Consider the following 26,474-nt stretch of genomic DNA (forward strand, 5'->3'; position numbering starts at 1 on the left):
AGATCATCTTCAATTTAATTTTTCAGTGTATTATAATTTTCCCTGTACAGGTCTTTCACTTTTTTCATGAGAGTAATTCCTAAATATATCATTTTTTTGGTTGCTAGTATGAAGGGTGTGGCTTCTCTTATTTCTCTGTGACTTTGTTGTTAGTGTATAGGAATGCTATTGATTTTTGAGTATTGATTTTATATCCAGCTACATTACTGAATTTCTTTAGGAGTCTTTCAATGGAGTTTTGGGGATCTTCTATATAGAGTATCATGTCATCTGCAAATAATGATAGCCTAACTTCTTCTTTTCCTATCTTTATGCCTTTTATTTCTCTCTCTTGTCTAATTGCTCTGGCTAGTATTTCCAGTACTATATTAAATAGGAGTGGTGATAAGGGACATCCTTTTCTTGTGCCTGATTTTAAAGTAAAGGCCTTCAATTTTTGCCCATTTAGTATGATATTGACTGTTAGTTTGTTATAGATGGCCTTTATTATATTGAGGTAAAGACCATCTATTTCAATTTTCTGCAAAGTTCTTATCATAAATGAATGTTGGACCTTATCAAAAGCTTTTTCTGCATCTATAGAAATGATCACGTGATTCTTACTTCTGGCTCTATTGATATGATGTATTACATTTATTGATTTACATATATTGAACCATCCCTGCATGCCTGGGATGAATTCCATTTGGTCATGGTGTATGATCTTCTTGATAATTTGCTGCATCTTATTTGTCAATATTTTATTGAGGATTTTTGCATCTGTGTTCATTAGGAAGATTGGTCTGTAGTTCTCTTTTTCAGTTGGGTCCTTCTCAGATTTTGGTACTACAGTAATATTTGCTTCTAGGAATGATTTAGGAAGGATTGCTTCCTTTTCAATTTCATTGAAGAGTTTGAGGAGTGTTGGCATTAGATCTTTTTTGTATTTCTTGTAGAATTCTGCAGTGAATCCATCTGGGCCTGGGCTGTTCTTTTTTAGGTAAGGATTTAATTAGGCTTTCAATTTCATTAATACAAATTGGGTTATTCAGCAGTTTTACATCTTCATGATCTAGCTTTGATACTTCGTATGCTTCTAGGAATCTGTCAATTTCCTCTGTGTTATCAAACCTTTGAGAGTAGAGGTTTTCGAAATAGGTGTTGATGATTTTCTGTATTTCTATAGGGTCTGTGGTGATTTCTCCTCTTTCATTCCTTATTACATGAATTTGAGCTTTTTCTTCTCTTTTTTAAAATAAAGTTGGCTAGGGGCTTGTCAATTTTATTTATTCTTTCAAAGAACCAACTCTTTGATTCTTTGATTTTTTGGATTTTTTTTTAGTCTCTGTTGCATTCATTTCTGCTCTGATTTTTATAATTTCTTCTCTTCTTTTGGCTTTGGGCTTGACTTGCTCTTCTTTTTCTGGATGTTTGAGGTGTAACATCAGGTTATTTATTTGAATTCATTCTGTTTTCCTGATGTGTGAACTCAGTGCAATAAATTTTTCTCTGAGGACAGCTTTCATTGCATCCCACAGATTCCGTTAAGTTGTATTTGTGTTTTCGTTTTCTTGTAGGTATTGTTTAATTTCTTAATTTCCTCTGTGACCCACTGATTACTCAAGAGTGTGTTATTCAGTTTCCATGTGTTTGTGGGAATTTTGCAGTATCTTTTATCATTAATTTCTAATTTCATAGTGCTATGGTCCGACAGCATGCAAGGGGTAATTTCAACCCTTTTGCGCTTATTTAAATATGTTTTGTGAATTAATATATGGTCTTATTTTAGAGAATGACCCATGCACTGCTGAGAAGAATGTGTATTCTGTTGTTGTTGGGTGGAATACTTTGTATATGTCTATTAAATCCATTTGTTCAGAGGTGCAATTCAGTTCTTTTATTTCTTTGCTGATTTTCTGTCTGGTTGATGTGTCCATTGGTGTCAATGGTGTGTTAAGATCTCCTGTTAGAATTGTATTACTGTTAATTTGGTTTTTCATTTTCTGTTAGTACTTGTTTTATATAACTGAGTGCTCTGGTATTTGGTGCATTTGGTTCTATCTTTTTGTTCAGTTCCTGCAATTTATATTTAGGATAGTTATCTCTTCCTCTTGGAGTTTTCCCCTAACCAGTACGTAGTGACCTTCTTTATCCCTTCTGATCTTTATTGGCTTGAAGTTCACATTGTCTGCAAACAGAATAGCCACCCCCACTTTTTTGGGGGTTCCTGTTGCATGAAGTATTGTTTTCCATCCTTTGGCTTTCAGTCTGTGGGTATCTTTTTGGGTTAGATGGGTTTCTTGTAGACAACATATGGTTGGATTTTGTTTCTTGATCCATTCTGCCAGTCTGTTTCTTTTAATTGGTGCATTGAGACCATTTACATTAATGGTTATAACTATTATATATTGGTTAATTGTTGACATGTTATCTTTCTGCTGTTGCATCTTTTTCTTTCTGTTCTGTTTAATTGTCTGCTTTGTTTAGTGGTTTTTTTCCTAAATGCATCTAGGCTGTCTTTTAGTATTCTTTGCAGGGTTGGCTTGGTGATCATGTAGTTTTTCAGCTGTTCTTTGTCATGGAAGTATCTTATTTCTCCATCCATTTTGAAGGACAGTTTTTCAGGGTACACCAGTCTAGGTTGGAAATCATTTTCCTTTAGGATCTGGAATACTTCACTCCATGCTCTTCTTGACTTTATTGTTTGTGCTGAGAAGTCTGCTGTAATTCTGATAGGTTTTCCTTTTAGGTGATCTGTCTTTTCTCTGACAGCTTTTAATATTCTATTCTTTTGTTCAATTTCTGGGATGGCCATTACTATGTGTCTGGGTGTAGTTTTATTTTGGTTATGGCTATTTGGAGTTCTATATGCTTCATTGATCTTGATATCTGTTTCCAATATCATGTTTGGGAAATTTCCAGCTATTACTTCTCTAAATACCCTCTTGACATCCTTTATATTGTCCTCTTCTTTTTCATTTATCCCTATCAACCTTGTTCCTCTTTGTGTCATCTTGCAGGTGTTGAATTGTTATTTCCTGATTTCTTGTTATTTTTAAAAGATCTTTCCTTTCCTGTTCACTGGCTGCAATCTTGTCTTTGAGGTCTGAAATTCTATCTTCACAATCATTGAGGCAGTTTTTACAACTTTCGATGGAGTTTTTGATTTCCTGTATATCTCTTTGCATCTGCTTTATATATTGTTTGTTTCTTATATTGTTCACTCAGGGATTCTATCTTTTTGTTTAGTTCCTCCAATTTTTTAACTGTGTCTTCTTTAGATATGTTCAGCATCTCCTTCATTTCTTGTATCATTTCTTCTTTTTCCTGAGAGATTATTTCTAGTTTGAATTCCTTTAAGGCTTCCCAGAATTGCCTCTTTATTTCAGTTACTATTATTTCAGGTATGTGGCATATATTTTCTTCTATGCACATGGCTCCTGGTCTTTCTTGGGATGGGCTGGATGTTTGAGATTGCATTTTGGTCTTTCGTTTTGTCATCTTCCTATATTTTCAAGCTTCAAGTTTTGTTCCAAGTGAGGGAGAGAGGTCAGCCAGGCTGGGAAGAGTTCTGTGGCTTGGCAGGACTCAGTGTTCTCTGCAGGAAGCCGCAGTCTGTCCCCCAGGCAAAGAAGAGTTATGCAGGGCTGGGGTGGGGTTTTGCGCCTCTGCCGGACTTACTCCTCCCGACAGGAAGCCCTGTTTCCATATTTTCTATAGACCACTGTGATGGTTAATCGTACATGTCAACTTGGCTAGGCTATGGTGCCCAGTTGTCTGATGAAACCTAGTCTAGATGTTGCTGGGAAGGTATTTTGTGATTAACATTTATAATCAGTCACCTGTAAGTAAAGAAATTGAATTGAGATAATATAGCTGGGCCTCGTGCAATTAGTTGAAGGCCTTTAAAACAAAAGCTAAGGTTTTCTGAAGAAAAAAGTCAGCCTCAGGACTAGAAATATGAAGTAGAAATCAGGCCTGGGTTTCCATTTGTTGGCTTACCCTACAGATTTTAGGCTTGTCAGCCCCATGACTGGGTAAGATTGACAAATCTCTGTTGGTTGTTTCTTGAGAGAACTTAGATTGATTTACTCACCGGCCATGTCTCCGTACAAAGGCAGATAAAGGACACCGCATTCCTTGGAAATAAAAGCCATTGATGAGTTCTAACATTATACAAATGCTAATTTGTGTAGTTCTGTGTTAACTGCAAGGCCATCTCCAAGTGTGTCATCATCTCTCCCTATGCAGAATCCTTGATGCTACCCATTGCCACATCTGAAATTGTATCGTCTACTCTTTATTTACTTTTTTAACTAAATATTTTTATTGAAGTGTAATTAAAGAAGAGTGCACAAATCATAAGTGTACAGTTTGATGGATATTCATAAAATGAATGCACGCTATGTAACCAGCACCTGGATCATGAAACAGAACATTATCAGCACCAGAGTCCTCTTAAGTTGTTTTCCATAGCTGAAGAAGCTAGGTTAAAAAATAATGTGTATAATATACACCTACATAAAGTTTAAAAATTGGTAAACAAATTGATGATGAATTAAGTCAAAATAGCATTTGCCTTTGGGAAGGGAGGAGGCAAACAGAAGCCAGTGATTTCTGACAGCATACATGAACTCTGCCTAACAGTACTGTATTTCCATTAAATGAAATCAGAATATGTACCCTTACTTGGGGATGGCTACTGACATTTGTGTCAACTGTATTCAATTGATATTTTACTAAGTTTTAAAAATAGTTTTCCAACAAATCCCTCTGGGCTTTCCAGAAATATAGCATCTGCAGATAGTTTTTTTTTTTAATTCCCATGTTTGTTTTGTCTAATTTCCTTGGCTAAAATTTCTAATACAGTGTTGAATAGTAGAGGACAAAGTGGGCTTATGTTGTTCCTGAATTTAGTTGAAAAGCCTCATCAATTTCTACGTATGGAGTTTTTTTAATAAGTCCTCAATTGTATCAAATGTCTTTGCACGAGGTAATCATATACTTTTAAACTTTCAATATGAATATTAAGATCATATAATATCAAAATATCCTTGCACTCCTATAATAAACTCAATTTAGTCATGATTTATTCCTTTTGAAACTGCTGCTGGATTATTTGCTAACACATCATTTCTGGCCTATAATTTCTTTTGGTACGATCTTGTCAGATTTTTCAATCAATGCTATTGTACTCATTTTACAAAATGAACTTGGAAGTTCTTTTTTTCTTGGCAATTTAAGGTTCCAAATTCTTTTTCTAGTCTCCATAATTATTTGAGCAACAGTAGGATTATTTAATTTTAAAAGTTTGTGGGTCTGAATTATTACTTTTTTGGGGAAGGGGTCCTTTAGTATTCATTCCTTGTATGGTAATTGGTTTGTTCTGACTTTCTGTATCTATTACATTTTGACAATATGAACTTTTCTTTAACAAGTTAATGTTCTAATTTATTGTTTTTTTTTTTTCTTTTTTTGACTTTTTGAGAGATTCTCGCTGCACAGTTCAGGCTGGCCTTGAGCTCACCTTGTAGCCCAGGTTGGTCTCAAGCCCTCGACGATCCTCATACCTCAGCCTTCCAAGTGCTGAGATTACAAATGTGCACCACCATACTCGGCTAGTCACTTACTCTTTAAAAAGCATTTCTTTTACTGTGTGAATAGTTTATAACTCATATATATTAAACACCTTAAAAAGAGAGGAGGAAAATGTCAGAATGGTTTAACATACCAGGGTCACATTCTTTTAGCCTACAACTCAGAGCCTTCAGTGATCTTGCTGTATGACTGTGACCCACAGGCAAGGAAAACTGTTTAAGAACCTCTTAAGTATGCTCCGGATTTCCTACATCAGCTTGGTGCCTACGTTCACCTTCTATCTGGACTGTTTTTCCTCTTACCCCATATATCAAAGTCTTCCCTATGCATCAAAGACTAATTCAAAGCCACTTCCTGGGTCTCCACCACCAATAGTGGAAGTGGCTTCTTTCTGCAAGCGCAGTCCCACATCAAGGCTCTTTCTAATTCTTACATCTGTTTCAGGGCTTCTCTCTCCCATCTTAAAATGGAAGCTCGTCCTGCAGGAAGCAAGTCTAATAGATCATTACAGATGATGACACTAAAACCTATGGAGTTTCTCTCTAAAGCAGTGATTTGATTAAGAAACAATTAATCCCACTGGATCCAACTTCTCCAAAAAATATACATGTGACTTCTGGGATATCAATTTTGTCACTGATGTTTGAGATAGGGTCTTACCCAGGTGTCCAGGCTGGCTTTGAACTCAAGATCTTTTTGCCTCAGCAGTAAGTCCTTGACTTATCAATGAGTTTCTCATGGGGAGACCATTTGTTAAGTCAGATTGGTTTACAAGTACAACAGAGTCTTATGTAACTTTGACACAAATATATGTATACTTATGTAGCTTTGCACTTCTCTCCACTTTAGCACGCCTTTTCTTCTTGCTTCCAGACATCTTGTGCTCTGAATGAGCACTTTACTGCTGCACACTATCACACTGTACAGCAGCACAGCTGTGACAATATCTGGCAGACACATGAGCTACTTCTGCGATTTATTTGCATCACAGTAATATGAGGTCTGTTCGTATCTGTAAGTTTACAATTTGAATGTTTGAAAATCAGGTTCTTACTGTAGCTGGACTGCAGGTGTGCTCCACTACACTTGGTTAAAGATCAGAGCTTTTGCTCTGGCATTATATTGGTAAGTGTTTTGATTGCTCTTGCATGTATTCCATTAGCTGACCTTATATTGATAATGTGAGACCCATGTTCACTTTTCCCTATCTCACTATTTTTGAAAGGAATTACCATAAACACTTTCCATTTGCCAAGTGCAACCTCCCAATCCAGATGGCTGAATTGCCCAGTGAGTTTTAGTTGTCTTATTTTGGTAATATTATGCAGAGAACAGTGTTAGGGATTAGTGAGGGACTAGTAAATTTATTTACTGAAGCTGTTTTAGGCTCATGGTTGGCCCTGTAAGAAAAGATAAAGACATACAGCCTTTATAGCCTTTATCTCTTCATTTTATCAACAGATACTTGAATCCTTAATTGAAACCTAGAACTTTTATCTACCTTTATTATGTATGTATGTATGTATGTATGTATGTATGTATGTATGTATTTTGGTACCAGGAATAGAACTCACAACCTCATGCTTACCAGGTAGGCACTGTGCCACTGAGCTATACCCTCAACCTTATTTTTAAATATTTTTATTAGTACATATTTGTAACACATAATGATTACATTCATCATGAGGAGTTGGTACATATACAAAACTAACCTTAACTTTTTATATCTCATCCCTTCTTGGCTGTATTTCCCCCCTTACCCTTCCTCCCACTATTTCTTTTTTTCCTATTATCTTTTATTTTGCTCTTTAATTTATATTTTGGCTGGCCCTGAATCAAGGCTGGCAGCTTTCTAACGCTGTTGGTCTTAAACAGGAGCCCAGAGAGATATCTTTCTATGGTCTGTTGGCCATTTCAGAACTTGGGCAGTGAAATGGTCAATGCATTAGAGAGAAACAGGTTGAAGCAACTCACCCCTCCCCCTTTGAGTAGCTATGAGCGTGGCAGACTCCTGCAGCCCGGGACAGGAGCCACTGGCATTTACTGGGACCTGCACCAAGTTGGTACCTGGAGTGCTGGAAAACCAAGCAATCCTTCCTCCCCTGGTGAGTGGTTGTGAGCATGCAGGCTCTGGCGGCTCAGGGTGGGAGCCACTGGCATTTACTGGAACCGGCACCATGCGGGGACCTGGAGGTCGGGAAACCCAGCAACCCCTCCCCCCCTGCCTGTTTTGTTGTGTTGAACTTCAGTATACATGAAAGTATGGACAGCTATTTTGAAAAGGAGGGACGCTATGACAGCCATTAGTGACTTCCCTATTGTCTAGTTTTGAAGACCTAAAACGCCTTCCTCATTCTGATCAGATCAGTTTTATACTATGTTGTTTTGTATGAATTCTCTGTATGTGAAGACATGGACAACTGTTTGGAAGAAAACAAGAGACAATATGATAGTGAAGATCTCAGGTCATCTAGCTTTGAAATTTATATCTCTTACATTGCTTTCTTATGTCCTATTTTGTTCTGTTTTGGTGTGTTTAATTTTACCCCCTTTAAAATTAAAAAAAAAAAAAAATAAAATGTATTTAATACCAAAAAGAAAAATTTTTTAAAAATTTATATTTTGGGTTCCTCCTACAAGAGAAACCATGCAATAATTAGACATGTCTAATTAGACTTTGTTTCACTTAACGTTATGCTTTCAAGGTACATCCATTTTCCTACAAATGATTCATTTATCTTTATTGAGTGGTATCCCATTTTGTGTAAATGCTACGTTTTCTTTATCCATTCATCAGTTGATGGACATCTAGGCTGCTTCCAAGATTTAATTATTGTGAATTGTGCTGCTACAAACATGGTTATTTATGTATCACTGTAATATATTTTTAACTCTTTGGGGAAGATACCTCGGAAGGGACTAGCTGGGTTGAATGGAATTTCTAGTTTGTTTTTTGAGGAATCCCCATATTGATTTGCATAATGGTTATGCTAGTTTTATATTCCCACCAACAATGAAGGGTTCTTTTTCTCTCTCCTGTAGCCTCATTAGCATTTTTTCTGATTTCCTGAGTATAGCCATTTTTCCTGGAGCAAGATGGAACCTCAGCTTTGTTTTAATTTGCATTTCTGTGACAGGCAGTGATACTGAACATTTTTCCATGTATTTATTGGCCATTGTACTTCTTCTGAGAAGTGTCTCTTTATTTTAGTTGCCTATTTTTGATTGGATCTTTTGTTTTGGGCATCTATTTTATTTTTATATATTCTAGATATTTTTCTAAGCTGACAAAAACTTTTCACATTTTTTACGTTGTTTCTGCACTCTGCCAGTTGTTTCCTTTGCTGTGCAGACTTTTTTTTTTAACTTGATATGATTTCATTTGTTGATTCTTGGTGTTATGTCTCATGAAACTGAGGTTTTGACTACACCTATATCTTTAAGAGTTTTATGGCATATTCATAAGAGCTTCTGTTTTAATACTTAGCTGTGTGATCTACTTTTACTTTAGTACATGATGAGAGATATGGGTCTAGCTTCAATATTTTGCATCTGGTTAGTTCTTCCAGCACATTTGTTATAAGGGCTATCTTTCCTCCAGCATATGTTTTTGGTTTCTTTGTCAAAGATCAGATAGCTGAATCTACCTAGAGTTGTTTCTGTAGCCTCTGTTCTGCTTCACTGATCTGTTTTTGTGCCACTACCATGCTGTTTTTATCACAGTAGCTTTATAGTATAGCTAGAAGTCTGCATTTGTGATGTATCCTGCTTTGCTCTTATTCCTTGGAATTGCTTTTGCTATTTAGGTCGCTTCTGTTTCTATATGAATTTTAGGATTGTTTTCTCTAGTTCTGCAAGGAAGGCTACTGGTATTTTGATTAAGATTGCATTAAATATATATATCAGTTTTGGAAGGATGGGCATTCTCACCTTATTGGTTTTGCCTATTAAGGAATATTTTTCCATTTTCTGATATACTCATCAATCTTCTTTTTCAGAGTACTGTATTTTTCATTGTAGAGGTATTTACTTCCTTGCCTAGGTTATTTCCTAGGCATTTAATTTTTCTTGATGTGATTGTGAAAGGTATTATTTCCCTAATTTTCTTTCTTGATAAATTTGTTATTGGTGTACAGGAATGTAATTATGTATTGATTTTGTATTCTGCTACACTATTAGATTTGGTTATTAATTATAGAAGTTTTTTGGTGTAATTTTTGTAAAGAATCATGTCATCTTCCCATAATAAAAATTTGTCCTTTCCTATGCATACCTTTTTTTATTTTTCTGATTGCCCTAGCTAATGTTTCAAGAACTATATTGAACAGGAGTGGTAATAGTGGACATCCTGGTCTTTTCCTGATTTTTAGAGGGAAAGCTTTCAGCTCCTCCTCATTTAATATGATGTTGACCATAAAAGGCTTCTCATATGCAGCTTTTGTCAGATTGAGGTAAGATCCTTTTACACCTATTTTCTTCAGGGTTTTTAATCTGAATGGATGTTGGATTTTGTCAAAGGCCTTTCCTGCATCTACTGAGATGGTCATGTGACTTTCATCTTTGCCTTTGTGTATGTGACATTACAGATTTATATATGTTGAACCATTCCTGTATGCCTTGGATGAATTCTACTTTGTCACACTATACAATCTTTTTGATGATTTGTTATACTTTATCAAATCTTGTTAAGGATTTTTGTGTCTGTGTTCATTAGAGAGATTGGCCTGTATCTCTCTTTTTTGGTTTTATCTTTTTCTGATTTTGGAAGCAGGTAACACTAGTGTAGTACTCCATCTCTTTCCCATCCAATTATTAACAAGGTCTGACCTTGCTTAGCTTCCATGATCAGACAAGATTGGGCACAGTCAGGGTGGAATGGCTATAGACTTCTCTTTCAATTTCACTAAAGAGCTTGAGAACTATTGGTGTTAAATCTTCCCTAAAGTTGTCTAGCATTTTTATACTTTCTTGGTTCAGTTTTGGTAGTACATGTATGTATTCCCTATGTTTCTAGGAATTTATCCATTTTTTTCTGAATCCTCCATTTTATGAGTTTCTCAAAGTAGTTACTAATAATCTTCTAGATTTTAGCAGAGTCTGTTGTGATTTTGCTTTTTTCATTTCTAATTGCATTGACTTGGGTCTTTGCTTTTTCTTGGTAAGACTGTCTAGGAGTAGCTTGTCTATTTTTATTTTGTCAAACAATAAGCTCTTGGACTAACTAGTCCTTTATTATTTTAGTCTCAGTTTCATTAATCTCTCCTCTGATCCTTATAATTTTCTTCCTTGTAGTCGTTTTGGATTTGTTCTTATTTTCTAGGGTTTTGAGGTGCATCATTAGGTTACTTATTTGGACTCACTGTTTTCCTGGTGTTGGCATTCACAGCTATGAAATTTCCTCTTAGGGTTGTTTTCATTGTGTCCCATAGGTTCTGTGATGTTGTAGCAGCATTATTATTTGATTCTAGAAAGTGTTTGATTTCTTCAATTTCTTCTGTGACCCATTGATTACTCAAGAAGATACTGCTTAATTTCCAGGTGCTTGCAAAATTTCCAAGGTTTCTTTTGCCAATAATTTCTATTTTCATTGCACTGTGATCTGATAATACTCATGGGATAATTTTGGTTCTTTTGCATTTTCTTATGCATGTTTTATAGGTGAAAGTGTAGTCTATTTTGAATAAATTCCAAATAAAAGAATGTGTATTCTATTGCTGTTGAGTGGAATACTGTAAACATTTATTAAGCCCATTTGTTCAAAGGTTTAGTTCAACTCTGATATTTCTTCATTGATTTTTTTGACCTATTTGTGATAGTGAGTGTTGGGATCCCCCACTGTAATTGTTCTGATGTGTATCTGATTTTTCATCTTTAGTAGTATTTTATGAAGTTGGGCATGCTGTTGTCTCATGCATTTATGTTTAAAACTGTATTTCTTCCTGTTGAATGCTTCCTTTAACCAATATTCTTTGCTCCTTTGGATTAGGTTAGTTTGAAACCTACTTTCACTGAAATTAGGACAGCTATTCCCGTTGTTTCCTGGTTTCCTATTGCATGGAATATTATTTTCCATCTTTTGATTTTTTTTCCTTGGTACTGGGAATTGAATTCATGACCTCACACTTGCTAGGCAGGCACTGTGCCATGAGAAATATTCCTCACTTCATCTCTTGATTTTTAACCTGTGTATTTCTTTTAGATTGTGTTTAAAAGAAATGGTTCACAAAATTAATTCTACTATTCTGGTCACAAACTGAATTGGGTGAGAACTGAGACAAATTCAATGGTTAGGATCAATGCTGACCTTATGGGAAAATGATTCAGTTGGAGTGCAATTTGTTTTGCAACCAGAATTATGGAAAGAATTAAGTTTATGAACCAAGGCACTACTGTGTACTGCATATTGTTGTTTCTTGATCCATTCTGCAAATCTTTTGATTGAGGAATTGAGACCACATAGAGTTATCACTGAAATGTGCTGACTTACTCCTGTCATTGCATTATTTTCCTTTGTTGATTTCTTTTCCTTGCCCCCTTTCTCCTTCCTGCCTGATGTACTCATTCTATTAGATTTTTAATATTTTTGGCTTCCTTGACTCCTTTAAGGTAGCCTTGAGAATTTTTTGTAGTGGTGGCTTGCTGGTCATGCATTTCTTGAGGTGATCTTTATCATAGCAATACCTTATTTCCCCATCAATTTTGGAAGTGCTGCACCATATATAATGAGGGTGGGAAGTTATCTTTTAGGGTTTAAAACACTTCACTGCAAGTTCTCCTGGCCTTGAAGGTTGTGTGGAAAGTGCTGTACTTTTCTAGTGGGGTTACTTTTATAAATGATACATTACTTTTCTTAATAGCTTTTAAGATTTTGTCATTGGGTCAGACTTCTAGTAGACCTCAGGACTATGATCTGAAGACATTTTCTTTGGTTGTGGCTATTTGGGATTCTACATACCTTAATTATCTGTATGTTTAATTTCCAATATTTGGAAAGTTTTCTGCTATTATTTCAGTAAGCAGGTTTCTTTTTAATACCCTTTGTGTTGTCTTCTCATTTTTAAACTTATTCCAGTTACTTTCATGTCAGTCTTCTTCATATCATCCAGCAACTGCTGAGCCCATTTTTCATGCTCTCCTGTTTTTAAAGTATCGCCGGTTTCCTATTGTATCGCTGAGTTACTGGTTTTTGAAAGCATCCCTATCTTTTCATTCTGGTGTTCTGCCCTCACATTGGTCACTTTTGCTTCTCACACTTACAGTACAATTTTAAATCTTCTATATTTATGTTTGGAAGCTTTTTGTGGACACTAGTTGTTTGCCAAAGTGGTCATTCATGTTTTGTATAGCCCAGTTAGCTTTTTATGTGTCTTCTGTAAGCTCCTTGATTGTTTTACCTACATTATCTGATTAGCTATATTTTCTGTAAGCCCACTGAGCAACTCATTGATCTGCTTTTTAATCTCTTGTTATCCTTTTAAATAATTCTGCTATATGGCTTTTGCTTTCCTTCTTCCTCATCCCTCATGGATGATTGGCTTTATGGGTATTGGGAGTTGTGGTATATGTGCTGCTGAAGAGCCCACAAGGAGTTGGGAGTTTGGGGAGTTATTTTGTTGCCTTGTCTTCTCATGTCTCTTATTTTTTGTTTGTTGTGTTTTGTCTGTTTTCCACTTAGCCATATGGCCTATGGGTTTCTGAGGTGTGTCACCTATGCTGGAGGCCACTGTGTTTTCCCCAGGCTGTGGCAATGTCCACACCAAGATGTGCCCTTGTTTATGCTGGTGGACAGGCGAAGCAATCAGATCTCACATTTGTGCTGGATGTAGGCAGCAGGATAAGGGTTAAGTACTTAATGCTGGCAGGCACTTTCAAATCCAACTTGGCACAACTCAAGCACAGGGGTGGTGTGTCTTTCTTGGTATGAGTTTAAGCTTTTCAGGGAATCTCTTGAGAGAGATGGGGTCTGTCTTATCCCATCACTGTGGGAGGGTAACACTGGAAGCCCTGAAGTGGTTTCTTAGTTGCTCTGAATTCCAAAAGTAAATAATCAATTCTTTCCTGAGATGTGCCTGATGGAGCATTCTCAGGGGACATGGCAGGTGCCCACATTTGTGTATGACTGTTGTTTGCCATGTGGAAAGGATTCCTTTGGAGCAACATCTTATGCTGTTTATACAGTTCTCATAGGGCATGGACTCTGCTGGCTTTTTCTCCCTCCATCTCCTGGACTCAGATGCTATCTTGCTTCTGGGAAACCTAGTTCCCCTTCCAGGGCCAAGAGAACTCGGGAGGGGAAGAGAAGATAGATAGATAGATAGATAGATAGATAGATAGATAGATAGATAGATAGAAAAAAAAGAAAGATAGCAAATATTTTTGTTTCTTTTTTTCTGTGGACTGCCTTCCAAGTTCTATACAACTTACGATTTTTCCTGTCAGTTCCTTTCTGATTCCTGGTAATCTGCTTTTCCTTTTGTTTTGACAAGTTGTTATTTTCTAGTGTCAGGTTTTCTGATCTTAGGCTGAATTTTGCCACTAATCGCCACCCCAACAATTTCATTCTCTGCCTTTAGATGCAGTTTTGCCATTGCTGTCCATGAACTTGAGATCCTCCTGCATAAGTCTCTGGAGTAGCTGAGATTACAGATGTGCACCAATTTAATGGACTTAAGAAGTATGTTCTTTGAAGCACTCAACTCACATGTAGTGTCTAACTTCTCTTTCAGCCATAAGTCCCATGAAGGCATGGACCATATTTGTCTGGTTCACTGCTGCACCTTGAGTTCAGTTTGGTATACAGCACATAACAGGTATCCAATAAATATCTATGGAACTGAACCAAATTTGTACTTACTCCCTAAAAAGTGAGAGTTACTGAGGGTAAGACCTGGGTCAGATGAGGTTAGTGGTGGCAAACCCATGGCATGCATGCTGCAGTGGGCATGCAGAGTCCTTTATCAGCACACAAGCCACATTGCCCTAGCAGCTGAGCATCGGATAAATTATTTTTCTAAACAAAAACTTTAGTATTTAACTGCAGTATTGACACTTTGCAATGTGAGCTTTGGGTTGCAGTTTGGGTACTTGGTCTCTAACCCATCACTGGGTAGATACTTAAGAAGTGCCGAAATAGATGGGCACAGCAACACCAGCCTGTAATTGAGCTACCTATGAGGATGAGACAAGAGGATTATGAGTTTGAGTTAACCTAGTAAATTTAGCAAGACCCTAATTCAAAATAAGAAGAGTTGGGGATACAAGTCAGTATAAAGCACTTACCTAGCATGAGTGAGACCCTGGGTTTGACCCCTAGTACTGCAGGAAAACAAAAAGTTGCTGAAAAGTGGCTGAATTGGCTGACATTTCCCTTTAGGCTCTGAGCAATCTAGTGTAGACTAGGCTGTTGCCCAGGCTGTGGTAAGAATTCTAATTAAATACTTGTGGGTATTTTACAGCAAGAATTGTTGGCTGTTTTTTTGTTTTTGTTTTTTGGTATTAGGAGTTCAACTCAGGGCCTTGCCTTTAGTGGGGAGGAGGTTGGTTTTTTGAGACAAGGTCTTGCCATGTAGTTCAGGTCATCCTTGAACTCACAGTGATCCTCCTGTCTGAGTTTCCCAAGTGTTAGGATTACAGGCATGTGCCACCATGCCCAGCGCTGGCTCTTGCTCTCTTATGCTAGTCCATTTCCTTACTTGTGACTTAGTGGACTGAACTGTGAGTGGGGTGGAAGCTAAAACCAAACGCCAATATCTAAATGCCTCACAGTTGAGGCCTGAGAGGTCATTGACCCTTTTGCAGACTCTGATAGATATCTGATTTGCGATGCCAGTGTCTTTCTTACATGGGCAAAGCAGGACACAAAACCCAAGATGGCCTGTGGACTACTGAGCCTTGCCCAGATTTCTCGTAACATTCCCAATTCAGCAGAAAAAATACTAAAATGTTTCCAGTAGAAGGCTGGTGTGAAATGAGACTTGTTTTGAGGGATGTGGAAGATGTGAAACCATCACTATAATCATGATGATGAATGTGTTCACATCTCCCCATTTCCTTGTGCCCCTTCGCATCTCCAATCCCTATGCTCCCAGCTATCCTCACCCCCGGGAAGCCGATCAGCTGCTACTAAAGAGTGATTAGTGTGGAGGACCACCTGAACTAAACAGTTAAGACCTTGCCAAAAAAAAAGGAAAAAAAAAGTCTTCTCTACCCTAACAACTGTACAGCACCTTCTTGCTCTAGAGCTCTGCTTTTCTTCTCCAGTATTTTTCTACATTAAAGTATTATGTGATTAAGTGTCCAATCTACATGCTTTGAACTTATTCTTGCATGGAAAGTTTGTAAGTAAATGATAAACTGAACACTGTAGTGTAAGAGCTGCAGTGGGGGAGAACAAAAAGAAAGAGGTTTCTGCATGTTTTTGCTCTCCCTTATTAGGAAACAGATTTCCTCCTTATAGCTTCCAGTGAAGCACTGCAGCTTCCTTTTCTATCTGTATATAACTGCAGGAACTTGATGTGTAAATCATACCTAAACAAAATGTTTATCTAACAAGGAAAATTTCTGGAAAAATAAGATAAAAACTACTTTCTAATCTCTCAATAATCTTCCATGTATGAAAGAACATAAATAATGGTAACTTACTGCCCTGAGAGGAGATGCCCTAGCATCAGATGGGGTGCTAATTCCATAAGATCAGTAACACATATTCACTCCAGGTCCTACCAGGGAATTCTGCCAACAAGGCTTACCACACTTCTACAAAGCTATTTTTCATAGCTGTCACTTTCAGCAGGGTGTCATTGATCCCACACCATTATATTCTAACAAACAGCTGTGGTTGGGCATAAAAGGCACCTGTGACTCCAGTTCATGGTTATTTTATAAATTTAGTCACCTGTCTAACTCAGCTATGTCCTTTGAGGCCCAAATGCTTATTGTCATTTTATATAACAGAAAAATTTATTCATTCTGTTTCAGACATTTTAGCTTTCTTATTCTGTTAGGTGTTGAAAAGTACAAAAAGTTCACAATATAGAAAAAAATTCTGTATCTGTGTGTGGTACTTTTAAAAATCCATAAAAGCAAAACAATTAAGTATTCATCTGCATATATGTGAATGCTGGTCACATCATTGAAAGGTGGCTATAAAAATGATATAAATTGTCACAATATGATTTTAATACTTTTGATATATTCTGATATAGTTCAGAAAATCTGTCTTTTACATTTATACTGCACAGATTTCTTTTAAGTACGTTGTTAATAGCCCAATTCTCTGTTTCCTCAGGGCTTTAGTGGTATCTTCATTTTATTCTCAGTCTATGACATCTACTCAAAAGGACGATTCTGACATCAGTTTTAGAAGCAAGAAAAGCTGGATTTATATATTGGTCACTGTCTTTTCCATGTTAAAATAAAAGTAATGCTGAGTGATGAATTACTAGTAAAAATTTCTCTTCCTACCCAGATTTAATTTTCATCCCATGCTGCAGATGCACTGCATTTATGAACTTTTTCAAGTATTTTTAAAGTTTTCTTGAAAACTGTTTTTTTCTGTCACAAAGATTCTAAGTAAAAATATTACAACAGAAGATCCACTTTATCTTTGTTTTCTATCTAATCATCTGTTGAATGTAGAGAATTCAGATCTCCATGACATTCATTCAGCAACTCTAAGAAAGGCTGCAATTTAACAATCAAAACAAGCAACTTCCCTTTATTCAATTATAGGTAATAAAAATGTTGCTAGAATGTTACAGAAATGAAGTGAATTCAGAAGCTGTATCACAGCTTTGATTTTTTTTTCCTTTGCTTGATAAGAAATAAGTTATCATTGCTGTCATCTTCCACATATCTTCCCTTTTTCTTCTGCCTGTTCCGCTTGCCATCCCTGGGAAGCTTGTCTTCTTTTGGCTTATGGTGATGTGATGAGTGATGAAAGGACTTGTGAGGCTTCCGGGATTTAAAACCGCTGGGAAAATGAGTGTCTGGGCCTCTAGGAAAGTCCTCATTCGCTTCCCAATGCCTGCCAACCTTCCTGTGCTTCTCTGGGTCCCTACTCCTGCTCATCATTTCTCTCTGAGCTTCTTTATCTCCTTGATGCCACCTGTAGTTTTCCTGGGAGGCATAGCTCTTCCTCTTGTCATTGTGGGGTCTCTTATCTGCTGCTTCCATATATGATCTTTTGAACTGCCTTGGAAAATCCCCATTTTTCTTGAGTTCTGGAAAATATAAGTAATTTGCATATTCAGCAGGTAGACAGTTCACGTAGACTTTTCACAGATCTGTAAATAACCTAGCATTTGTGGAAGACATTTAACATCTTAACAATATAACACTCTAAAGAAACTTTACTAAGGTTAAAAAAAAAATCACTCAATGAAAATTGAATGGTTGTAGTTCTGCATTCCTGATTGCTGAAAAGGGAAAGTATCTAAAATCCTATGATATTTATTCTATAGTTAACTACATTAAACAATGGAGACAAAGCCCAGTATGAATAGTAATCATCTTAGCTTTGTGAAGAAAAGTTGTGTCTGGCCAAGTCAAGTTCTCTAGTGATAAAAAGCCCCTGAAGATAAGGGGAAGGAAGATGGATAAGGCAGCCTTTTGACAATTTCTTATGACATTTCAATTACCCTCTGATGATAAAAGTCTGGCTACAGTACTGAGAGGTGGATGTCAAACTTCTGTTCGTCCAGAGTAGAGACCACTGGCTTGGGGAGTGTGTGTGTACCTTAGGGAATGTTCATGTGCATTTATCTTATGAGATTTTAGTGCCGAATGCTGTTATATGCTGTCAAGATTTTGGCACACTAAGACTATCTGATGGTCTGATGGTAGGTAGGAGATGATGGTACAGAAAGGGATGAAAAATATATCAACAGAACCTTGAATGATTAAAGTGGCCAATAATAATTTTAATTTTAGTTTAATTTTAATTTTAATTTAAAGAATTTTAGCACAAAATTAAAATGCCAATGAATTACAGTGCACCTCAAAATGCATCTGTGTTATAGGGCTGTCAATACAATTACCAGAAAGGGGGGGGGGATGTTTTTCTTGGATAATAAAATTTATAATTGCTTAGTGCAGAAAATTTGAATGAAAAACAGATTATTATAAAGAAAACTGGAAGGCACTCATAATCCTTTATTCAGAGATGATATTTCAAGCATTTCTTTTAATCTCTAATTTAGTTGCTTAATCATTATCTTCATGTACTATAATTTCTTTACAATTGAGATAAATTTTATATAAAATATAATACATAAATGATGCAGACAGGAGCTGTGAGAAATAATTCCTCTACTTCCCTCAGAATTTAGTATGTTCATTTTGAAGAGAACCTGAATGCAGAGAATCCAAAGAATAACAAAGAATAACAAAAAGGTCAGAGTCCAAACAAAGAATAACAAAAAGCTCAAAAGAGTCAGAAGACATAATGACTTGAAAAATATACAACAAATTTGCTTTGAAGCGAGAAAGGCAAGTTGAAAAATCATCTTGAAATATAGTAAGAGAGACACAGAAAATACACTCAAATAATGAAGTATTAACTTGGGGTGAAAGAAATTTATGTTGGAATGGTATGCACTGAAATCATAAAGGTGGCTGTGGACCTGGAGTTTTTGCTTGCAGTAGTGGCCAGTAAGAGCTGACTTCTTAGGGAAAGCCCCCAGAAAAGCTCTTCTTTCCATGAAAAATGTTAGACATATGCAGAGAAAAAAATAAGTGTAACATAAAATCTCAGAGGAATTTTTAAAGCTCTGCACACACAAATGAATAGAGTATTTTTCTGAAATGTTCACTATGTTTGAGTGAACAGATTACAACACAGGATTTGTGGAATAGGCGTCTTGGGTTTGCAGATCAAGAAACTTCTAGTTTCTATGGCAATTAAAAAATGTGGCATAAACAATGACTCTAAATAGGTAAGAACAGTGCAAGAAAAAAAAAAAAAAAAAGAAAAGGCAATATGGAAACTACTGCCGAAGTGTTTTAACTAACAAGAATTCTAGTAACATACCTTTTACTTTTCGTTTTATTCTCTGATCCCTCTCCCGAATTTCGTATTTGTCATCATAGTAGTAGATGAATGGAGATGTTGGAAATGTCTGGTTAAACATTCGCCTTTCTGTACATTCCTACAAATTGTATTTGAAATTATGACATCACAAGTTTGCATTGTTCAGAAAGCCTTTTTGTGAGCTTCTTGACCATGTCCGTTACATGAGTCCCACTTCACCGCTGCCTGATGCTGTGGCTGCTGGATGTGGACCTGCTGGGTGCAGGGAGGGGTCATGCAGCCCAACAGCTCCACTGTGCTTAAGTGCTATACTGTCCCCGTTTCTCTCCCACCCCCTTTCTTTTTGAGACAGGGTCTGGCTTGTGAGTTCAGGTTGGCCTCGAACTCACAGCGATCCTCCTGCCTATCTCCTGAGTGCTGGGATTACAGGCATGTGCCACACCTAGCAGGCTTGGGTTTTCCTCTCTGATTTCTGTACCTATGAAATTCTTCGTATCGTTTTTCAATTGTCCTTACCAAACCTCTTCCTCAGTTGAATTAATAGTACCAATCACACTTGCATTGTTCTGTTAGAGGATTTATTTTATTCACCTTGATGTTAATATTTGTCCTTTCTTTTTCTGTCTCTTCCAATAGCTTTCTATCAAGTACTTTTCTTTTTTCTTCTTCCTTTCGCCAAAATGTGGGTGTAAATTCTTAGCCCTTTGGTCTTTTTTCTAGATATGAGTGATTTGCAAGCTTATTTCAATTCAACAGTGATTATTTATTAGGGCAGTAATTTTTATGGTATGGCACGGAGAGGTGCTGGGTTATGTCTACTTTTAAAATGTTCCAGGTAATTGAGATATGCCAAAGGAAATCTCTTCCCCACTTGTTTCCCCACCCAAGTTGAAGTCATTCTTCATATCCATTTCCTAGGGTAGCTCCCATGACTCTGTCCCTCACACTGCAGGTACTTCCAAATACATGGATGTGGCCCTAAACTACTCCCTATAGCATGGGCCTCTATTTATCACGAATGGTGACTCAACTCTTCAGCATGTCTGAAACATATTCTCTTTGAAGGAGGTTTCCCTTTGCAACTTTGTTTTCTACCATCCTGCCTAAAACTTATTTATAAATGTTAACATTTCTTAGCTAAGTATTGAAGAAAAATTAGAATAACTTTTAGAAAGTATGTGAAATATCGACACAGAATTTAGCTGACTCATACCTTTGACATTATACTGGACTTGTACTTCTAAGATATCTGATCAAGTTGGTAGCAATCCATTTTATGCACCTAATTTGTAGCTTTAAATAAGTAATAAATCAGTCTTTTTTTTTTTTTTTTTTTTTTGGGTACTGGGGATCGAACTCATAATTTCGTGCTTGCATGCAAGTGCTTATATCCCTGAGCTAAATCCCCGGCCCCATATAAATCATTCTAAATATATAAATAGTAATCTATATTTACCTCTCATATCAAATCAAGTATTTTACCTTAACTGACTTTCATTTTTCTCCTCAAAGAGGAGTTTTCAAGAGCCAGTTTTTGGTTTTCTTGATGCTATTTAGTTTTCCATATCAATAATTTTATTTATCTTTATTACTTCTTTCTTTCTTTTTTTTTTTTTTTTTTTTTGTCTTTTTCGTTTTTATCGGTACCAGGGATCAAACTCACAACTATCTGCTTGCAAGGCAGGTGCTTATGCTGCTGAGCTAAATTCCCAGCCCCGACTTCTTTCTTTCTGCCATCTCTATTCTGGGTTATTGCTTTTTGGAACCTGTAACCTAGAAGGTACACTTACATGATAGCATTAAAAAATTTTTCCATAAACCTTTATGTATACTGGTTCCAAGATCCCATTCTCAGGAGAAAAGATAATCACAGAAGATGTGGGTCTAAGATTTTAACCATAACAGAAATGAAAGGCTGCTAATTAAAAACATAAGTCACGTAAAAGTGTAAAACTCATCAGCACAAGTAGCATATTTAGAATACTTTAATATATTGTAATTGTGGGCTATAGAACAATTTTATCTCTACTGAGATAAATTTTATCTCTATTAAAGAGTTCTAATCATACAACAGTAGGATCAAATTGTAATTACTAGAAATTTTGTCACACTCAAAACCTGCATAAATAGAACTTTAACTCTCCTTGGCCCCACGTCCTCTTTTTCACACTTATAGTTACTGCAGTTCTTGCTTCCCTAGCTAGAGAATGAATGGGAGGAGAGAAGTGAAATGTCTTATCTTTCACATAAAGAACCCATTTAATATTAACATTTGTAGGGGTGAAATTTCTGAACCTGAAGAGGAGGGGTCCTCAGGCATCTTTAACTATCTGCAATGCACACTCTCCTATTTGGGTCCTGGATAGTCTAGCCTGATATGACTACACAGAGCCATCCAGTATTACAAATGTTTTGCAAAGTAAAATGTAAATCATATTTTGATTATCCACATCACTGGTCCCCTCCATTAGCAGAGACAATTGATAGTTGGCTATATAATTTATCTACTATTCTGGATTAGCCACACCACTGATCTTCTTCATTAGTGCTGGATAATTTAAAGTTCTTCATCTATGGCAGTTATGAGGCTGCCAAATTTGCTTTATTATAAATTAAAAATAATCTAAATCTAGATTTCAGGGATAAATTCCAAATGTTTTTAATACATTTCCTATCTATACTAGAGGAAAGACTAGTAAGCAGTAATTGTTTTCTTTAATTGAACAAACAAATGCTAAAATTATACATTTTTGCTTTAAAAAAGCAAGTAGGCATAAACTGTACATCTGTGGGACTTATGAGGCAGTGGACCAGTTATGTGAATATGTTCTCTAAATACTGCTAACAAGGGTGAATGTGATCAGCAGTAAAGACCTAGAGATGATAATTTTGTAAAACAAATTTTCTGGGCTGGGGATTTAGCTCGGCGGCATAAGCGCCTGCCTGGCAAGCATGGAGTTGTGAGTTCGACCCCCAGTACCAAAAAAAAAAAAAAAAGAAAAAGAAAAGAAAAGAAAAAGAAGAAATCTTCTCTGGTAAGATTTTCAAATGTGAGTTCTAGAGAACAGAAAGTAAGAATACTGTAAGATCCGTATCACATTTGACAAGTTTGATCACACTGGAAACAGCATTCAAATGTCACTGCCAAGAGATTCCCTGTACATTCTCTTTGCTTTGGAGATAAAGATTGAAGACAAGCAGAAAAAGCTGTTCAAATTACTTTAAGTTGGTAGCAGAGCAAAAATTAGAACTGAGGTCCAAAACCTCAACCTAGTTTTCATATTTTACTCTCTCCTTCCATTTCTGCTACCTCAACATGGGACGTAACAGATCTGTTGGTGGTCTCTTTTTCTTCTTCCAGTCTTTTTTTCTCCCTATGATGCAGTGCTCTCGGGATCTATACAATAAAGTACCATGGCTGGAATCCAAGAGGAGGCCTACAATTACCCTGTTCTCATTCCTCCACCCCTTTGAGGGCTCCTAAACTTCTCTATGCTTTCTCCCTCCTGCCATTTGATCTGTCAGTAGCTTACTTGGGTTTCTAGGCTCCGCGATGCCTATCTGGTGAACAGGAATGCATAGCTCTATATGTGTTTTCTACTTTCTGTGCCACTGTCCTTTTTCCTTCACAAAGATTCCTAGCAAATATGGGCTCTAGGTCTCTTTTTATTGCACGCTGTCTCTAGGACAACACTGTTTCGTACTAAATGTGGCAACTGGCCAGGGGACTAATGCTCAGCTCCACCTCTGTTTTACCAAGACTGTGTGTCAGGGTTACAAGTGACCGACATAGAGTTAGCTGAACACAGCACTGGGGAAAACTGGAGAACTAGATAGAATATTTAGAACTTAATGCAGCTATGTCAAAGTAACAGTTTGATAAGAACTCCAGAATATTTCCATATTGTTGACTATTTGTTTGATTGACCTTATGAACTGTATTCACTTTCATGTACAATTAAAGTGATTAGAGAAATACACTCTGAAAGACTATCACTCTGGTAGGGACAACAGAAGTACATCAGTTGGCAGTACGGCAAATCCACCTCTGAATGCTAATCTGTAAACAAGTAAGCACTCAGAATTATATTATTCTTGAGTTCACCTTTCAGCAAGTACTCCCTGGCAACAGAATGCTTGATGTCCAAATATTACTCAAACTTACATGTCCATAATGGCCTTTTTGTGCACAGTTGTAGCAATACACAAAGGCTGATTGTCCAGAAGGAGTCTTCGGCTTTTTGGGTGGTCCAGGTTTGGTCTGCAACATAAATATTTGTGAGGGTTTAACAAATGATAGAAGAAAGTTCAAACCTTGTCCTTTCCAAAAAAGCTCATTTTAGGCAGGGGATTCCTTTGAAATATTACTTCTTAAGAGTTTAGGGAACTGTGGCAGTGAATGAAGAATAGAATCTTAGAGACAGCAAAGTTTAAGGAGCAGGGGAGAGGAGCCCGTGAAAAGAACAAAAGCTCAATGGTGCAGAGACACAGGAAAAAACAGGTACAGGCCTTAAAAACTAGATTCAGAAAGGATAAACTAATCTATAAGGCTGAGCACTGCAGAGAGGCCTAGTAACACTGATGCTGAGAAAGTCATTTCAAGTGCAATTGTTCATAGATAAATTTATTGAAAAATTTAAAACTAGTCTGAGGGTAGAAAAAGAAGGGTAAAGACTACAGAAATACACACAACAGTGAAAGAAATACAGAGTAAACAACCAATTACTCAGAAAAGCCAGGTTGGTTATTACTTCCAACAGGAAGAGAATAGCACATGGTTTCACAGTAGGTGCAATTTCCTGATTCTTGTCACATGGAAGTGGTTACCTGGGTATGTGTCATATAACTAATTCATTAAATTGTACAAGTAGTTAATCCAGTTTTCAGTATGTATATTATACTGTCCAATGAGAAATGTTAAAAAAATTGAATATAAAAAATTGAAGAAAGGGGGAAAGCAGTTCGGTATTATTTTGAGAAGCATGAATAAGAAAGGACAGATCAAGACTGGGCATTCTTAGAGGGAAGACTTGGTGGAGTTTGTTCTCTGGGTAATAGAGACCTGAGCGTGTAAGAAAGCTGGAAGTGATAGAGAAGTTGAAAACAGATAGGATATAGAAGACAGTGAACAGAGCAATACCTCTGAGCAAGTGTTGGGTTTAACTAAGACAAGGAAAATCTAATGCTTGCTCTGAGGTAAGGATGGGCATAAACCTTTATTTCTTATGTTCATTATTGGAATCTGTAAACAAAGCTCATCTGCCAATTAATTTGTTTGATGTTGCAAACAAGTGGCTTGTGGGGGGTTTCTTGCCACAAGAAAATGATGAACAGGAAATAAAAATCTTCAAAGTTTTCCCTTCTTTCCTTACATGGAAAACTCAAGGAAAGCAATGACTTGTGAGCAGAGACTGTAACCAATAATAAAAAGAATAATCTACCCCTCCAATAATAAATACTCTCTACAAAGGACATATATGTGTTATAAATTGTTTATTTATGTTTGTACAAATATATGATGTAATTTTTCTTGAGGCAAGATTTTATGCTATATTTGTACCCCTGGAATAATACATTTCATTGACCTGAATCCTGTGCAAAAGGACAAGATAAACCAAGAAGCAATGATGAGAAAGCCCATGGAGAACCATATTAACAGGGATATGTGGTCACTGGAAGCTGACTTGATCGGTATGGATACAAGTAGAAGGTTCCCCAAAAGGACTACCTACACTGCTATGGTACTTCTGCTTTTCCTTAAATGTACAGGAGACAAAGAAAGTAAAATTATTATACAATAGTCTAGAGGCTCATTCCTATGATCTCTCAGAGAAAAGGTTATCGTTATTTAATACTGATACTTGTTTCTATCTCCAGGATTCCACATCTTCCCTCTACTCTATTTCTGATATTTTTTTTTCTGGTACCGGGGATTGAACTCACAACCTCGTGCTTGCCAGGCAGGCGCTTAATGCCACTGAGCTAAATCCCCAGCCCTATTTCTGATTTTTTTTATAGCATTGTCTATCACCTTTCAGCATGTTAAAGTAAGTACTGATTATGGCTTATAGGCTGCCTTAGTACATAAGTTGCATAAGGGCAGAAATTTTTGTTTACTACACTACATTTCCCTTTGTCCAGAACCTGGAACAGGGATTAACCAACTATGGCCATAGGCCACATCTGGCCTATTTTGGTTTCTGTATGGCTTACAAACTTGGCTTTCACATTTTTAATGGTCAAAAATAAAAATATTTTGCAAACCATGAAAATAATGTGAAATTCAAATTTCAGTGTCTGCAAATAAAAATTTATTGGAACATAGTCACATGTATCAGTTTATGGATTATCTATCTACAGCTGCTTTCATGCTTAGAAAGCTAGAGTTGTGACAAAGACCATATGGTTTACCAAGCTAAAACATTTACCATCTGGCATTTCATAGAAAAAGTTTGCTGACCCAGACCTGGAATGTAGTAAGTGGGTTCCAGGTAATACAAGAGTAGAAGTTGAGGACTTCAAAATTCTAAAGAGTGAAAAGTAGTTATGTAGCCAATAAGGATGTATAAAACAGACACTGAAAATCTCTCCTACTGATTGAAGACATGAAATAAAACTTTTATGGAATTTGTTTGAAATTAGTTATTTCATTCTTGGTCTAAAGAAGTAACAGGCAGTTCTAATATATTTATCCTTTAGTAGGAATTATCTCTCTATGCTATCTCTACTAGGATATGTGGGATCTCAAATTTGAAATTAAAACCAAAGAATACCCCTCAACTATGCACCTCCATTATCTTTCTCATTTAATTACCAGCTACTCTGCTTCCAGTTGTTTAGGCCAAAAATCAGTAACCTTGACTGGGTC

The 26,474-nt window shown here is 36.6% G+C and overlaps 1 protein-coding gene and 1 non-coding gene across 4 annotated transcripts in view; one reads left to right on the forward strand and one right to left on the reverse strand.

Annotated features, from left to right (window-relative positions):
- The first annotated feature begins 7,401 nt into the window (after positions 1-7,401).
- Positions 7,402-7,538, forward strand: LOC111757113 (small nucleolar RNA SNORA2/SNORA34 family). Its single transcript, XR_002791496.1, has one exon. It is a non-coding gene; the product is annotated as a small nucleolar RNA SNORA2/SNORA34 family (small nucleolar RNA).
- Positions 7,539-17,265: 9,727 nt separating this feature from the next.
- Zcchc7 (zinc finger CCHC-type containing 7) overlaps positions 17,266-26,474 on the reverse strand; it is a 212,052-nt gene continuing 202,843 nt past the window's right edge. For all 3 annotated transcript variants that reach the window (XM_013153606.3, XM_013153607.3, XM_003470707.5), the window contains exons 7-9: positions 23,772-23,867; positions 19,607-19,724; positions 17,266-17,798 (exon numbers count right to left, since the gene is read on the reverse strand). In XM_013153606.3, the coding sequence (XP_013009060.2) occupies positions 17,362-17,798; positions 19,607-19,724; positions 23,772-23,867 (651 nt within the window). In that variant the 3' untranslated portion in view covers positions 17,266-17,361. The remainder of the gene's footprint in view (positions 17,799-19,606; positions 19,725-23,771; positions 23,868-26,474) is intronic.

This window comes from Cavia porcellus, unplaced genomic scaffold (assembly GCF_034190915.1).
Source record: "Cavia porcellus strain 051 isolate PalLab524CR breed Dunkin Hartley unplaced genomic scaffold, mCavPor4.1 scaffold_1, whole genome shotgun sequence".
Taxonomy (NCBI): domain Eukaryota; kingdom Metazoa; phylum Chordata; class Mammalia; order Rodentia; family Caviidae; genus Cavia; species Cavia porcellus.